The sequence below is a fragment of the Ipomoea triloba genome, chromosome 6 (assembly GCF_003576645.1).
Source record: "Ipomoea triloba cultivar NCNSP0323 chromosome 6, ASM357664v1".
Lineage (NCBI taxonomy): Eukaryota > Viridiplantae > Streptophyta > Magnoliopsida > Solanales > Convolvulaceae > Ipomoea > Ipomoea triloba.
In genome coordinates this window covers 5,768,539-5,786,142 of record NC_044921.1, presented here as the reverse complement: position 1 = coordinate 5,786,142, position 17,604 = coordinate 5,768,539, and the positions used below count along the sequence as shown (strand labels likewise).

General features: G+C 37.1%; 1 protein-coding gene across 1 annotated transcript; it reads left to right on the top strand.

Annotated features, from left to right (window-relative positions):
* Positions 1–15,832: 15,832 nt before the first annotated feature.
* On the top strand, positions 15,833–17,521 carry LOC116023774. Its single transcript, XM_031264783.1, has 3 exons — positions 15,833–16,021; positions 16,113–16,220; positions 16,944–17,521. The coding sequence occupies exons 1-3, from the start codon at positions 15,839–15,841 to the stop codon at positions 17,517–17,519; spliced, it is 867 nt and encodes a 288-aa protein (XP_031120643.1). The 5' UTR covers positions 15,833–15,838; the 3' UTR covers positions 17,520–17,521.
* Positions 17,522–17,604: the final 83 nt, after the last annotated feature.

Below are 17,604 nucleotides of genomic sequence, written 5' to 3'. Positions count from 1 at the left end.
TCCTTAGCCTAGCCTAGCACGTTTCCTTCCCGCCTTCGAGAGAAGGGGGATTGGAAGGCAAATAGCACACCACGTGTTCGATAATTTGCCTCACCTAGCCTAGTTGCCATGAGAATGTGACTATGGACTAGATGATAGGCCAATGACCACGAGAGTGGTGTTGGCATAGTTGCCTTGCCTCATTTTCATTATCTAAGTGTTGCTAGCCTAACATCTTAGGAAATCAAGGATACCTATATGAGTTGCAAGATCCAAATCCTCTTTTCCAATTGATTGTTTCCAATGTTTGTTCCTTATTTTCATTATGTTTCATACACATTTCTTACTATGCTCGGGTTAGCTTTTAAACACTAGACACTCTTGTGCTTCATCCCCTTACCGCTCAATTTCCCTCCTTGCCATCCTTTGAGAACGATACTCGGGAACTTCTTCCCATTTTAACACCTACTTCTTTCCATCCACCACAAAAACTACTTCATCAAGCCCCAACTAACTCCTGATTTCTAGGATCAAAAACAGAAGAAGGCTTAAGGTAAAACGTCGTCGTCTGTATGCTGCCGATTCTAACGGTAAGCTGGAACGACATCGTTTGAGCACGGGCTACAACGGTCTTCAAACTCCACCATCAAACGACGCCATTTTGTGTATGCCCTTCTTCCTTTTAATTTCCCCTCCTGTTGCTTATCCCACCCTCAGAGATCGTTACATCACCCCTCCCTCCCAATGATCCTTGTCCCCAAGGATCAAAAGTGGAAAACTGACTCTTGATATAATAGTAGTCTTCCCACGTAGCTTCTTCCCTAGGCAAATTGGCCCATTGAACTAATATTTCTGCTACTGCTTTATTGTTCTTCTTGATTAATCTCTTCCCCAGAACATCCATTGGTTCAGCCAAAACCTGCCCTTCTCCAATTCGTTTTTTGAGCTGTGAGACATGGAAAACAAGATGCAAGAGAGCTGCAGGTGGTAACTGAAGTCTGTAAGCTACATTCCCAAACTTTTCAAGGACTTTATATGGTCCATAGTACTTGGAGGATAATTTCAGATTCCCTCTCACAGCCACAGACCACAGTGACTTGCCTATAGGGTTGGATCTTAAGGTAGACCCGATCCCCAACCTCTAATGTCCTTTCACTTCTCCCCTTATCATCTTGGACCTTCATTCTATTCTGGGCTTGCTGTAAATTGTCTTTGAGTGTTGCTAGTACAACACCTCTCTTAGTTAACCAATCAAAGTCTCCTGCTGCTGGAATTAAGCTGGTAGCCAAGAGGGGTGGAGAGTAACCATATAGGGCCTAGAAGGGTGTACATTTGAGGGATGAGTGGTAGTTTGTATTGTACCACCACTCAGCTAGATGTAACCATTTCACCCAAGTTCTAGGTTTTTGAAGGACCATGCATCTTAGACAGCGCACTGATTAACCTTCTCAATCTGCCCATCAGTTTGAGGGTGATAGGTAGTAGAAAGGTTCAGTTTCACCTGCATATTTCTGAAGAGGCCTTGCCAAAATTTGCTAGTAAAGACTTTATTCCTGTCAGATACAATGCTCCTGGGAAGACCATGCAACTTGTATACATTTTCCATGAATAGGTCTGCTACTATCTCAGCAGTGTAAGGGTGGGCAAGGGAAAGGAAGTGAGCATATTTTGTTAATCTGTCCACAATGACCAGAATGACTTCCTTGCTACCAGACTTAGGGAGACCCTCTACAAAGTCCATAGAGATACTATGCCATGTCTCCTCTGGGATAGGCAATAGTTGCAATAAACCAGGATTTGCCACATTTTCAGACTTAGATTTTTTACAAATATCACAGTTTCTGACCCAATCCTTGACATCTTTCTTCATTCCTTTCCAATAGAAGAGGTCTTTCACCCTTTGGTATGTCCCAGTTTGCTAGAGTGTCCTCCAACTGCTGATTCATGCAACTTGGCTATTAATTCCCTTCTCAAATTTCCCGAGGTTCCAATGTAAAGCCTGCCTTTGTATCTCACAAGCCCCTTAGTCACAAAGATTTTAGGATCAGTTGTAGGGTGTATGAGTGTGGCAGTCAAGTTGTCAGCAACCCACTGGTCATCCTTGTAACTTGCAACAATGTCTTCTAGCCACTGAGGTTGAACAGCTGAAATAGAGTGTAGTGTGGTCTCTATTCCAGCCCCTCTTCTATACAGAGCATCAGCTGCTGCATTGTCAGTGCCCTTTTTGTACTGAATGGAGTAATCCAATCCCAATAACTTAGTCAGACCTTTCTGTTGGAGTGCAGTAGTGATCTTTTGTTCCAATAGAAACTATAAGCTATGGTGGCCAGTTCTGATGGTAAAATATCTTCCTAGTAAGTATGGTCTTCACCTTTCTACATCATTGATTATGGACAGATATTCCTTTTCATAGATGGATAACCCTAGATGATTGTTCCCAAAGGCCCTGCTAAAGAAGGCCACTGGCCTGCCCTCTTGTACTTGGACAACCCCCATACCACGATAGCTTGCATCTGCCTCCACAATGAATTCTTTCTGGAAATCAGGAAGAGCTAGTACAGGAGAATGGCATAAGGCATGCTTAAGTTGCCCAAAGGACCTATCAGCCACTGGGGATAACTAGAATGCATCCTTTTTCAACATGTCAATAAGGGGTTTACTAATGATCCCATAGGCCTTGATAAACCTCCTGTAGTACCCAGCTAAACGCAAAAATCCCCTCAATGCCTTGATAGTCATGGGCTTAGGCCAAGCTGCCATAGCCTCCAACTTAGCTGGATCTGTTTGCAACCCCTCCTGTGAGAATATATGCCCCAAATATTCAATCTAGTTCTGGGCAAAAGAGCACTTGCTAAGTTTGGCCAGTAACTGGTGATGTCTCATGATGCCCAATACTTCTCTTAAATGCTGCCAATGGGCTTCTACACCTGTGCTGTAGATAAGGATATCATCAAAGAACACCAGAACAGTTTTTCTGAGTAAAGGCTTGAACACTTGGTTCATCAATGCTTGGAAAGTTGCCGGAGCATTGGTGAGCCCAAATGGCATAACCTTGAATTCATATAAGCCTTGATGGGTTCTAAAGGCTGTCTTGAATTCTTCCCCCTCTTTCATCCTAACTTGATGATAACCGGATCTCAAGTCTAACTTAGAAAAACATACTGCACCTGCAAGCTCAGAAAATAGATCTTCTACCAAGGGGATAGGAAATTTGTTCTTAATAGTGATATTGTTAAGAGCTCTATAGTCTATGCAGAACCTCCATGAGTTATCTTTCTTAGGCACCAACAGTACTAGGGAGGCAAAACAAGAAGAACTAGGTGCAATGACCCCTGCTAACAACATTTCTTCCACTATTTTCTCAATAGTATTTTTCTGATCATAGGAATATCTATATTGCCCAATGTTGACAGGTTTAGCCCCTGGGGTTAAGGGTATGGTATAGTCAAGGGTTCTTTGGGGTGGTAGTGTAGTGGGTTCTTGGAATACATCCTGGAATTCTGTGAGGAGTTGGGAAAGTTCAGGGGTGGCAATATGGGTAGTAGTTTGGTTTAGGAGAGGTTCATTTTGCAAGACATTGGAGGGCAATGAAGTGCACTGCACAAGGAAGCCTTGGACTCCTTCCTTGTGCCATTTCTTAACCTGTTTATCAGTAGCAGCCTTGAGTAGGACCTTCTTAGTTAGCCCTTTAAGGAACACTTTTTTCCCTTCCTTATGAAATGAGATTCTAGGGGGTCTTGTATGCAGTCGGATTGGTGCAAATTGGTCCACCAAATCCATTCCAAGGACCATGTCACAGCCCCCTAACCTCAAAAGTCTGAAATCCTTGAGAAAGTGCTCATGTTGAATCTGCCATCTGAGGGCTGGGCAGATTGAATCACTGACCATTGTATTACCATTAACAACTGTGACTATGAGGGGCTTGGTTTTTTCAGGGTTCCTCCTTAACTAACATAATAACTTGGGATCCAAAAAACTGTGGGTGCTACCACTATCAACCAGAATCACCACAGGTTGCCTTTGTATCAACCCTAGCAACTTGATAGTGTTCAAACCCTCCCCTCATACTATAGCACACAAGGAAACTTCTGCACCTTCTAGGTTTTGTCCCTCCTCATTTTGTTCCTGAATTTCAGAGGGTTCTAACTCTTCCTGTTCCTCAATGATATTGAATGTAGGACCCTTAAATTCGTGGCCTGGTTGCCAAGGCTCAAAGCATTTGAAGCACCTCATTTGTTCTCTAAGTTGGTTCTTAAATTGGGTAATCTCAAGGGCTTTTGAAACAGTGGTTTGGGTTGAGAGTGAAGGTTTTGGTTGGGTGTTTGCAGGGGGAAAAGTGTTTGAGTTGGAGTTGGGGTTTAGGGTTCCAGGAGGCTGCCTTAGGTCCATCATTAGCTTTTAGGCCTTTTTCATATTGTGTAGCAAACCAAATGGCCTCCTCCAATCCTCTTGGCCTAGCTGTTCTCACAAAACACCTTAAATTCTGCTTCAATCTAGATATATAATTTTCCATAAAGTAATTTTCAGTGAGATAGGGGTGAGCTTGCAATAGCAGGCCCTTGAATACTTCATATTCATCAGTGAATTCATCTACTCCCCCCCATTGTTTAAAAGTTGTAAAGTCTTCCATCAAGGATTCACCATTGTTCCCAAACCTTTTACACATAGCCTCTGCAAATAGAGCCCATTGGAAACCCTCTCTCAGGCCCTGCACATAGCTATCAAACCATAGTCCTACCCTCCCAGTCAAATACACATACAATAGATTAAGCACATCTTGTCTGGGGATATGGGAGAGTATAAGAAACTTCTCACACCTTAAAATCCAATGTCTAGGGTAGGTGTAATCAAAAGGGGGAAATTCACCTATGTATCTCATTAGGGGATCATAGTTCTGTCCATTTCCTCCTTGTCTGATTCCATCATTCTCACCTCTACGGGGTGCCCATTCCACATTCCTCTCAGTCTGGTCCAAGCCCCTAGGAGTTTCAACCTCCGGATCCACCTCTTCCAGCTCAGCTCCTTGAATGGGTGCCTTATCCGGTCTGCCTCCCTGACGGCCAGGAACTAAGCTAGGCTCGCCTGGGAACCACCCCTGAATAGACGATTGACCTGGGGAGCTGCCAACGATGGGCGGGGCTGGCTGATTCAGTCGGAGTAGCTGCAGCAACTCCTCTCTCAGACTGCCGAATTGAATGGAGAGCTCATTTACAGAGTCCTGGGTGGTTTGGAACTAGGTCTCGATCTTACTGTTAAGCTTAATCACAGTAGCTTCTAGCATCTTGATCCTTTCATCCAGGGTGGGTTGGAGGGCTCTGATACCAATTGCAAAGAACTTAGGGTTGAATTGGGGAAAATTAAAAGAGAAATAGAGAATTAGGGTTGAGAAGAGAGGAATAATGGACTTTGCATCTACAAATTGTTCAAAGTGTAATTTTAATCTCAATTCCCTCTTGACGTCCACAAACCCTTACCATGATCTGAACATCCAACACGTCTGATCTATGTGGTTTTATCACTGCTCTTATGGCCGTTGGGAACCCCATGCAACTTAACATTTTTCCAAGATAGAAGAGTTATTTGCAAAATGTACATTAATCACAAAATACAATCATTATACCATGAACCATGGTTTACCTTGCAAAATAAATTGCTAATATAAGATTCATTTTTAATATAGTGAAAGGTCATTTTTAATACATTAAATGTTCATTTTTTTTATTTTGTTTTTGTTTTTGTTTTTGTTTTTTGTTTTTTTGTTTTTTGTATAGAAAGTTCATTATTCGGTAGTATACCAAATAATAAATCTTCAATATATTAAAAATGAACATTTATCTATAATCTACATTGTAATGTAGACCATGATTCATAGTATAATTTGCCTACAAAGAATTACCCTCATAAGAAGAAGTTATTATTGCAACCGAAAAGCGTTGGGCTTGTCAACTTTACTGTTCAATTCTTTGTTTGTTTGTTTCCTTGTTGACAAAAGCTTGTGTGAGACCGTCTTATGGTCTCAAGTCGTGAAAATAGGTCGGATCTTTGATTATTGGTGTCAAAGATTCGACCCATTAATCTAATATTTGACACATTAATCAAAGATCCGACCCGTCTCATGGATTGAGACTCGTGAGACGGTCTCACACAAGTGTTACCCTTGTTTGTTTGTTTGTTTTTTCAGTTTTAATTCTAATTTTTTTTAGAGTTAATATCATCTAGAGTTCTCCGAGTATAGTGATTTTGCCATGTTTAGTCCTAAACTTTCAAATTGATTACTCATGGTCCTTTGACTTTTAAATTGTTCAATTCGTGATATAAGTTAACCACCTATGGTCTTTCATCTATCAAATCTTAACCACCCATGGTTCTTCCGGGAGGATCACCACTGGTCAAAATTTGAAAGTTGAAGGACCATGGGTGGTAAACTTGGACCACTGATGGTAACCATTTGAAAGTCTAAGAACCATCTACGAGTGGTCAATTTGAAAGTTTAGGACTAAATGTGGCAAAACCACCATATTTGGAGGACCCTAAATGGAATTTACTCTTTTTTTTTTCTTTTTAATTCGTATATGTTTTTAGAAGGCGTCTGGTAGCTATGAAAGTTTGAGAATTTAAAAAGTAGGAAAATTATTTCTCCAGTTGGAACAATCTTTGACTTAGGAAAGTTCGGGTCATTGGATGGTAATCTAATTCCCGAGTGTAGGTACGAATGTTCCGGCCAATGGCAATCTTTGACTTAGTAGCAGTATTGGAAGCGGTGGAGTGGGATATTTGATTGATCAACAATTGATCTTGAGTTCTTATATTAGTTTTTAATATTTTTAAAAATTCGATTGAGGTTGATGACACTTATTTCTATCACTACCTGCACAACTATTCTGGCTTGCGATTACTCTTCTATCTATTATTGTTATATTAAATTTAAATATTTTAAAACAAATATGTAGGCCGGCCGTATAACGTGTAGATCTTAATTAAATAGAGTTAAGGACTACAACAGAGTCTCTTTAATACATATTAGATATACATTTAAAAAAGGGTAAATTGTTGTGTAGATCATAAATAAAAGAGTCATTTCCATTTTTTGTCCTACTGTTATTGGGGCATTGCCAATTTTAGTCCACTTCATTAATTTTCGCCACATTGCAGCCAGTCTTATTTAGTCTTTGCCATTTTTAGTCCACCGTTAAAATTTTTGTCAAATTGCCATCCAAAATAAGAGTATTTTTGGTCTTTTCATGCTTTGGTCATCTCCTTGACCCTTTGCAGTGGCTTTCCTTACACATTATCATCCATTGAAGAGGTCCAACGAAAGTCATGTGAGCCACATTACAAAGCCGTGGCTTTCGCCGGACCTCTTCATTGGATGAAAATTAGTAAGGAAAACCACTACAAAGGGTAAAGGAAATGATCAAAGCATGAAAAGATCAAAATACCCCTGTTTTGGATGGTTATTTGACGAAAATTTTAACGGTGGACTAAAAATGGCAAGGACTAAATAAGACTGGCCGCAACGTGGTAAAAATTAATGAAGTGGACTAAAATTGGCAATGTCCCAATAACAGTAGGACCAAAAATGGAAATGACTCTAAATAAAAAGTACATTTTTGTTTAATATACTAAAAGTATATTATTTGTGTACGTAAAGTACATTGAGTATTGAAAGCACATAAAATAATGTACTTTTAATATATTAAAAATTTACATGATATTCAAGACCCGCACAATAATTTGCCTACTTTTTCAAAGCTTGACCCAGTCTAGCATATTTTCATAAATAAAAAGTACATTTTTTATATACTATAAATATATTATTTGTGTAAATATGTACATTATTTGAGTAATAAAAGTACATTATTTTACATATAATATTAAATAATGTACATTCAATACAAAACTAATATATTTTTAATATATTAAAAATATACTTTGTATTCATGCTCCACACAACTATGTGGACCATGGTTCACACAATAATTTATCATTTTTATCCCTACTTGTCCCATTCCATGGTTTCCCTATTCCCATGCCTATTACGTACTAATCCGCCCCACATCATATTCTAACAAGCCCACCTTTTGCCCACTTACCTTACTAATTGATCCAAATTTATTGGTCCAAGTTCAAAACCCCTATTAACCATCATGGGCCTTAGCCTGGTCTCCCATCAGGGGCAATTTATATCGTGGACATGCATTGTGCACTTCGATCCAAAACGATATCGTTTTAGATCTCTTAATTAATGGTTTTTTTTTGTTTTTCGTTTGATCTTTAACTTATAAGATGAGTTTCGTGCATTCTGTTGTGACATTCTGTGCATTTTAATCATTGATTCTGTATATTTTAGTATGTAATTTTGTACCTTATTAATTTCCAATACCATACCTCTTGCAACATAAGATATAATACTTAGGCTTATATTTTGTGTATCATTTTCATTGATTCTGTGTATTTTGAATCTTTTAATTAACTGCTTTTCCGTTTCCCGTTCAGCTTTAACTTATAATATGAGTTCTGTGCATTCTGTTGTGACATTCTATGTTTTCTAATCATTGATTCTGTGTATTCTAGTATGTAATTCTGAACATTATTGATTTTCAATATCATACCTCATGGAACATAAGAGATAATACTTAGGCTTATATTCTGTGTATCATTTTCATTGATTCTGTGTATTCTAGTATGTAATTCTGTACATTATTGGTTTCCAATAGCATGCCTCATGAAACAACAGAGGTAATACTTAGGTTAATAATTCTATGCATTCTATTCATAAATTCTGTGTATTCTGGTATATAATTCTGTACATTATTGATTTCGAGTAGCATACCTCATGAACTAGTAATGCTAATACTTAGGCTATTGATTGTGTGTATTCTATTGAATAATATGTGTATTCTTTTATATACATCTGTACATTAATGATCGAATTTTTTATACTTAATGTTATTGTGGTATTGGAAACCAATAATACACAGAATTATGGTATTGAAATTACTAACGTACGTATAATAGAATACACATGAACAGTGCCAAATTTTAGGGCGTGCAAGATGGGCAACAGCACATGGCCCCAAAATTTTGGGGGCCCCTAGTCCAGCCTTGGTTATGTTTTACATGTGTTACGTTTAGATAAATTTATTAAATAAAATATTTATAGTTTGCATTATGTTTAGAATTTTGTTCATAATAAATACAGTTTGAATTTGTTTTAGCTTTTTTGCATTTTTCGCTTTGCAATTTTTTATCAATTCATAGTTTATTTATACTTTGATAGGACCTCACTTATATTTACCACTGGCCCTACACATGAATACACATAGAATTACACATAAGAATACATAGAATTACACATAACGAGAATTGGACGAACGAAACGGTGTCCGTCGCGCGTCAAATCCCCACTACTTAGTTAAATGCCGTCGTTTCGGACCAGGGTCCATAGTGCAGTACTGTAGACCCTGATCCACGATATAATGATCCCCATGACGAGTCCTTCCATTCCAGATGCAATTTACATGGTATAAACAGGAAAATCGAAAGAAACTACTCCATGTACCAGAATGCACCTCAGAAGCAGTTTCTTGAATTATTAGTTTTACTTTCTGGGAATTTTATCTTCAGTTTCTGTTTCCATTTGAGAACCTTTCATCTGCTTGGTAACTCTCACATGATCCCACACACACACTTACATACATATATGCGCCTACACCTGGATCAGTGATCGAACGCCTAAGTGTAAGGGTGTAGTGCCCCGTAAGATCGAATCACGAGATAAAATTTCTAAAAAAAGAAAATACAGCACTCACATTATTGAAGGCACATCCCAAAATTTACTCCTCTTCACATAATCCAAAAGTATGGGGTGAGGAGCCCTTAAGCTTGGAGTTCAAACTTATGATGTATGTGCACACATATATACACATATACATTCACCCACACATATACACAGTCATACACACACACATATATACACATATACATTCACCCACACATCTACACAGTCATACACACACATACCTATACGTGCACACAGGCATACACACACACACAATCTAGAAGTAATGGTGAAATGCTAGACATTGGTAAGTGATTTTCTTAATAACCTTCATGAATCTTCCCATTTTGAGTTGCAAATTTATTCACTGGAAGAAGGGTTTAACACGGCTTTATATATACCGATATATAGCTTCAACGTTAAGCCAAAAAATCAAAGCTCATAGAGCTTAGAAAAGTATTACTCTGCTCTGATCTGTGCATTTGCTGAAAGATGGGTTCCCTAAATGTGGTGAATAGTTTGCCTAACAAGCTTCTTGATCGGAACACAACAAATGGCTCCAGCAAAGCTTCCTTTGAAATAGAAGCCTCAATAAACTCTGTTCAGGTTAGCCTTAGCTCCTTGTTGAGTTGGATAGTTTAATTTCCTCCTATGTGAGATTTTGTCATTAATTTGGATCAAGCCCTCTACTTTATAACTCCACTTATTTAGTTCATATATTTATTATCTGTTCTGATTACAATTGGAAGAATTTAAAAACTTAGAAAAATGACTTAGAAAAGTCATTTAAAATTTTTTTTTTTTCGTGTTTAGGTATTCATGAAAATAAAATCAAATGAAAATATTTATTATCAACGGAAAATGCCAAATTTAAAAAAAAAAAAAAAACCTTACTAATTTTTTTGGCAGAAGACATTTTGAATTCTTTGTTTTCACGTTCTCTCTTCACTCCCTACTTTTTTCAAGTTAATTTCCAAATTATTATTACTATACCATCAACACCACTACCACATCACCATCACCACATACCACCACTACACCAACACCATCACCACCACCACCACTACCACACCATCACCACTACTACTACCACCATCGCTACCAACCCAACACCACTATATTATTATTATTATTATTATTATTATTAAGAAATAATATGTTCATTTTTAGGAAAATGAACTAAACAGAATTTTTTTTTTAATTTTTAAATTTCAGACAAACAGAAAAAGATAGTTGTCTAACTTCCCCCTAAACACCATAAAATTATACGGAGTAATATTATTTTTTTTGAAAATAAGTCATCTTTTTGAAAATTAGTTTCCGGAAAATATTTTCTAAGTTCCGAAATGGACCCTTAGAGATTATAATAGGGTTTAAGACAGTCGGTTTATTCCCAAGTGTGTGCTTTTTGACACGAATACATACTTCTAGTTAGAGATGGCAATCGGACTAACCCTATCAATCTGTCAAATTTATTGGTTCGATTTTTTTTTTTTTGACATGAATAAAATTTCTTAGCTCTAAGCTAAGCCTAAAATTTTTCGGACTTATTGAGTCAGCACATCGGTTTCGAGTTAAGATTGACATACTCCTCCTGGTGTTGCTCTTGCAGGAGGTTAGAATTGCAATGCCATTAAACCCTTGCAGAATTCAAGAGAGAAGAATACCAAATGATGAGGGGAAGCAAACCATGGACGTGGCAGTGCCAGTGCCAGCTTCAGACTATCCACAGTCAGGGTTATCATCAAACGAGGAGGCAATGACTTCATCTCCATCTATGTTGCTGAGTGGAATGGTATTCGCAGCTGGAGCTACCTACCCAGTTCTTTATAATTCCTCCATGATATTTGCGCTTAATAAGAACTCCCACCACTTGATGACAACCTTTAGTTCCAATGAGGTTTTGTTCTCTCCTAGGCTGCTTCCCCAAGGCTTCTGGTTTCTCATGCCCAACACATTGGCATTTGTGTTTAGCGTGATATCAATATTTCTCTCGATTTGCTCGGCCAGAGGCAAGTGGTCTTTTGGGGTTAGAGTGGTTTCACTATTCGTATTGTTATCTTTGTTTTTGAGTTACATGATGATGCTGGAGAGACTGGTTCCACACTTTGTGGTGATCACTGCTAGTGGCCAAATCTTCACAGGCTTCCAGGTGTTTTGCTTCTACACCCTCACTGTCATTCTTCTTTTGTTGGTTGTGGCCCTGATGGCTAGAATCTTGTGGACTTTCAAATCTGTCTTTGCTTTCATCTTGCCTAGCTAGAAAAAGATGCTTTTCATGTGCAGAAATTCAAACCAATGAAATTGTAACATGTGCTCTATTTTCAACTAATTGTTGAATTTCACATTTATAGAGTATATTCTTAACAATAGGAGCGAAATACACTAGATTGGCTTATAGGCTTAATCCCATTCTCTTTCGAGAATAAAAATAGAAAAGGTTATTGGTTGTGTCGGACGCCTAATGTACCCATGTAAGGACAACAAAGGTGTTAGGACTTAGTAGCACTTAAGGGTTAAGTCCTTGGAATGCATGAAAAGTTTGCATTCAACTCTTATAAATTAATTAGCTACTAAAGTCTTGCAAGCTGTAACTGTATTCTGTTTGTAAATAACCAAGATTTTTTTTTTTTTTTGAAATTTGTTTCCACTATATTTGTATTATGAATGTTAGTGTTTTTCTTTATCATCTTGAAATCATTTAATAAAATGTCTATATTGAAAATTCAAGATGAAAATTATGTTCAATATATATAAAGATGATTTTTTTTGGCTATATAATGTAATTGGAATGCTTTGTGTTTATTAACAAGTCATATGACATGTCTACTTACTTGCATTTTATAGTATTGTATATATTCCTAAATTTAATTAAGAAGCTGTTTAGAAAATGATCGAATGAATTAATTATTCTCAAAGGATTAACAATTAAATACAAAATCAAATAAACAAAATTTAATGGGATCTCAAAATCCGAAAATCTAGGGGTGGGCGTTTCGGTCTTCGGTTCGATTTTTTCGGTTTAAAAAAAATTAAACCATTCGGTTTAACATTAGAGTTCGGTTCGGTTTGAAATGGTTCGGTTTCATTTCTAATTTAATTCGGTTCGGTTTAAGACCCCGAATTTCAACATTTCCTAGGCCACAAAGCGGTCGGGAGCGCTGCGACTTAACAGAGCACTGTAATAACTATGCACGAAACATCACATAACCCAAATCCAAAGTCTAATATCTAAATATTAAATATCAACATAACAAATTAACAATTCAAACAAATTAAAATAAAAAATAAAACTAGAATTAAAATTCCAGAACTGGAATTTTCATTCCAGTTTACTAGAACGAATTTACAGAATTGGAAATTCATTCCAGTAGCTGGAATGAATTGAATTCCAAATTATAAATATATAATTTATGATATATATACTTATTTATTAATTATATAATATATATATATATATATTCATATTTAAGTAAAATTCCGTTGTTTTCAAAAATAAAAAAGTAAAATTCCGTTCGATTTTTCGACTCGATTCGATTTTTAACCGAACCGTTCGTTTCTTGTAAAACATGAACCGATCGATTTTCGGTTCAGTTTAAAACCGAACCGAACCTCTTCGATTCGGTTTGGTTCGGTTCGAATAACCCGAACCGTTTTGCCCAGGCCTAGGAAAATCTCACATAACATAAGTAATTGGAGAAATTGAAATTCTTTGGATGGGATAAAATATTAAACACTCAAATTAACTTTTGTTATTCTATGGTTGAGGTGATTCTCATTGGTCTTGCATGGATCTCCTTGTTGAGGATTGACAAGTTGTTTTTAATAGCAAGTTTGTATGAGAAGGTATTCTCACACTGAATATCGTTCGGGTTCAAAAGGGAAGTCAAATAGATAGAGTGCAAGTTAAACATGACATGTTAAAAAAATTAAAAGCTAGATCTCACAATTTGGCAAGTAGATATTATGATAACAATCGAATAACAAGTAAGCATGATACCTACTTTAGTATTGTTATAATGAATTAATGTGTGTGAAAATAAAACTATAAAATAGAGCTCATTCAATAACATGTATTGCCAAATGAAACTATAGTAAAATTAATATGATACTTTAGTATTGTTATAATGGAACTAATGCATGTGAAAAATGAAACCAAAAAAATAAAGTAATATTGTCAAATGAAACTATTGTGTAATTAGAATGATACCTACTTCATGCATGTTACACGCTACTATATGGGCAATGGTGAATTTGCCTGTAATTCATCATTCAATATTTTGAGGCAGAACTTACGGACTGCATAACTATCTCTACCTTCTTGAGTGGAAAGTTTTCACTTTAAAAATTTGTTTCCTTCATGAAATTGCTCTGTAGTTACCCTGTCTTTGCCACAATATTTCTTACCTGTGGTTTTCCTTTATGAAATTTCTCAGTAACACTTTCTTTGCCCAACGTTTCCTTTTGCCAATCTTTCTGATCTATACACATTGTTTGGCAGGCCACTAAATGAGACATGTTAGGATTGTAAACGAGCCGAGTCAAGTTCGAGTTTTGGGTGGCTCGAGCTCGAGCTCATTAATGAAGGCCCTGCTCGAGATCGAGAATTGATACTCGAGCTCGAGCTCGGTAATTTTTGAGCTGCTCGCGAGCAGCTCGTTTGTTCGAGCTCGAGTTTGAGCTTGAATTCAAGCTCGAATTCAAGTTCAAACTCGAATTCGAGTTCAATTTAACCTGTTTGAATTTAAATTTTTAGTATTTCAAATTTTAATTTTATAAATTTTAATATTATATGTATATATATATTATATTATATTATATATATATATATATGGCTCGTGAGCGGCTCGTCGAGCCACGAGCCTAAGATATTAGAGTTCGAGTCGAGCTTTGACCGAGCGGTTCTTGAGTCGCTCTGTTCATTTACACCCCTAAGCCATGTCTAGTACGCGGTGGCTGGAAAAATTATTAGGCGGAGATCGGTAAAGTTTCTAAGAGTCAAGTTCAACTCTCAGTTTGTCTCAAACAATGTGGTGACCACTTATAAGTAAGGAAATAAGTTACGCCTTTGCTACTAAGTATACCTTTTGGCTAGAGTAGTAAACGCTTGATTCTAACCCACTTGGTTCTGTTTAAAAAACACACACACACTTGGTTCTGTTTGTGAACGGAGATTTATCGTCACGTGGTCCCTTCATTTATGGCTATCTTACCAAGGAACATTTCCACAAAATTTTCGATCACTTTCTTTCCAAAACTTTACACTTCCGTCACGTTGGGGTTTCATTATATATACACATAAATAACATTGGAAAACAACACTGGATTCATCTAAGTGGAATGAGTCTGAGAATGCCAATTTAAGGTCACATTTTCATTCCTCTTCTGTAGAACAATATATCTAATTATCTCTTTGATTTTATCAAGAAACAATTTCCTATTTATGTTTCCTAATTTTAAATAAATTAAAAAAGAATTAAAATATTTCTCAAAAAAAAAAGAATTAAAATAATATCATCTTTTGATTATAAAAGTAGGATTATTTTTCATTTTTTATCGTACATTATAAAAGTAGAGTTCTTGATTATAGTATTTACTGAAGAAAAGAAAATTACGTACTAAATTAGAACTAACATCGTAATCCTTTTTTTTGTCAGACCACGAGATGTCCTGAGCAAACTCTAAGTATAGGAGGGCGCTCGTACCATACTCAATGGGCAAAATCTCGGCCAGATTGATTTTTTTATGTGAAAGAGGTTCAAATTCCCAAGCTGGTTAAATTACCAAATCCTTTTATTGTGTTTTACTATGAATTTTCCTCATAATTTTTGTAGGCTTTCCAGACGAGATTTGTTATAAAATTGTTTCCTCGAATGAAATTTCTGAGCAATTACCATTTCTTTGACCCAATATTTTCCTAAACGCAAAGTCTTTTCATCTTCATAAGAAACACCCACAAAAGTTTCAAATGCCACCAAACTTTCTATTCACACCTCTGTCAGATTGCACCTATATATACCAAACAAATCATAAGTTCTATGAACACACATTCACACAAACCATACATTTTAATTCACCATGGAAGGGTTGGCTTCACTTTCAGTGAAATCTGTGATTCCCACTTGTTGCAGCATTCCCAGAATCAAAGAGTATCTTGTTGATATAGAGAAGAGAGAAGTCAAAGAAGGAGACGGCAATCAGTTTCAGGACAAAAAACAAAATCTGCTTCTTAAACTCATAGAACCCGAATCAAGAAAACAGGTAACTGCAATTCTTACTTTTATTTTTTTCCAATTTTTAGGAAACATTATCAGATTATTTTGTTTTTTTTTTTGGTGTGTTGAAATTAAAGATTTCAATAGTGGCACACGTTCATGTTAATAACATCATCAAGGAAATGCGCAAATTCTATGATCTTACCAACCTCAACAATCTTTGTGGAACAAAACGACTACTCAAGGTATGTTTTCAAGGTATAAATGGTTTTCCTTTATCAAAGTTCCATGCATGGAAATGAAGGAATGTCATAGGATAATAGCTTACCACTATGTTATTAGTAAATGTGCAACTTTATTTTTTTTTATACTTGTTTAGATGCTAGGGCCACATTTTGAAAGGTAATGGTGGATTTGACCCTTCCACCTCTACCCAACATTCTCTTAGCCACTTAGTGTTGAACTTGACTTTTCATGTCTCTTGCCCAATAATTTCTTAAGTCCTAACCACTGATGCTGGACATGACCATTCAAACCTCCACCAACAATCCCCTAGCTACATGGTGTTGAACATTACCCTTGAGACAACCATCCAATAAAATAATTAATTATGTTTATAAATAAGGGTATCAATGTAGGCTGAATTGCGAGTTGTAATTTTTGCGAGTCTTTGTAGATTGACCCGCGAAGCCCATGGGCTAGAATTCTAAAACCCATGTGAACCAACTTCAAAATTTAAAAATAATAAATTTATTATAGTATTTTAGTTTTTTAATATTTTTTAATTGAAAGCCCGCATGTTGGCCTGTGGCCTGCACGGGCTAACTCGTGTAACCCGTCAATCTGCAAAGATTGGCCTGCATTTTTACTGGTAAAAGATTTTAGGCCATAATCTGTCTCACAATGGAGCGATTTAGGGTTGACTCGCGGATTTCAACCCAGTTTGACACCCCTAATTATGATTGCAGATTTCTGTTTTAATTTCTGCTGAATCAAGTAACCTCCTGAGATCAATAAAAGGCATGATTGCTCCAACTCCACCTCCCCCCACACTTCCGGGCCTGACAGATATTACTATAAACAATCCGGCAAAACAGAGTTCAAATGCGGGGGAGGGTTCCGGTAGGGTTATCTGTTGGCCCCCTTCCGGAGTAGTAAAATCCAGGGACGCCGTGAACTTCAAACAGGAAAATGCGATCCTAATCATGGCGATGCTGACGGCGGCCGCAACGTTCTTAGCCGCGTGGTCCTTCGCCGGCGTGGTTTACCAGGACAGTGAGACGGCGAGGGATTATTCGAGCCTCGCCGGCCCCTTCGTGCTGTTAAACTCCGCGGGGTTCATAGCTTCCGTGGCGGTTATCATGTCGGTGCTGCATCAGTTGCCGCTGAAACCGTGGCCGCAGATATCGGTGTGTTCTTGGTTCGGGTCGTACATGTGTTTGATGATGAAACTGTCGCCGCATGAAGCTCTGCTTCTGCTCTCTGTCTCTGTTCCGCTTCTTGTACTTGCCGCTATGGGAAAGTTAATCAGATTCTCACAATGAAGTTAGTCTATATTTGTACGCAAATTATATCGTGGACCGTGGTCCACAATNGAATAGACTTTTCTAACTTTTCAAAAAAAAATAT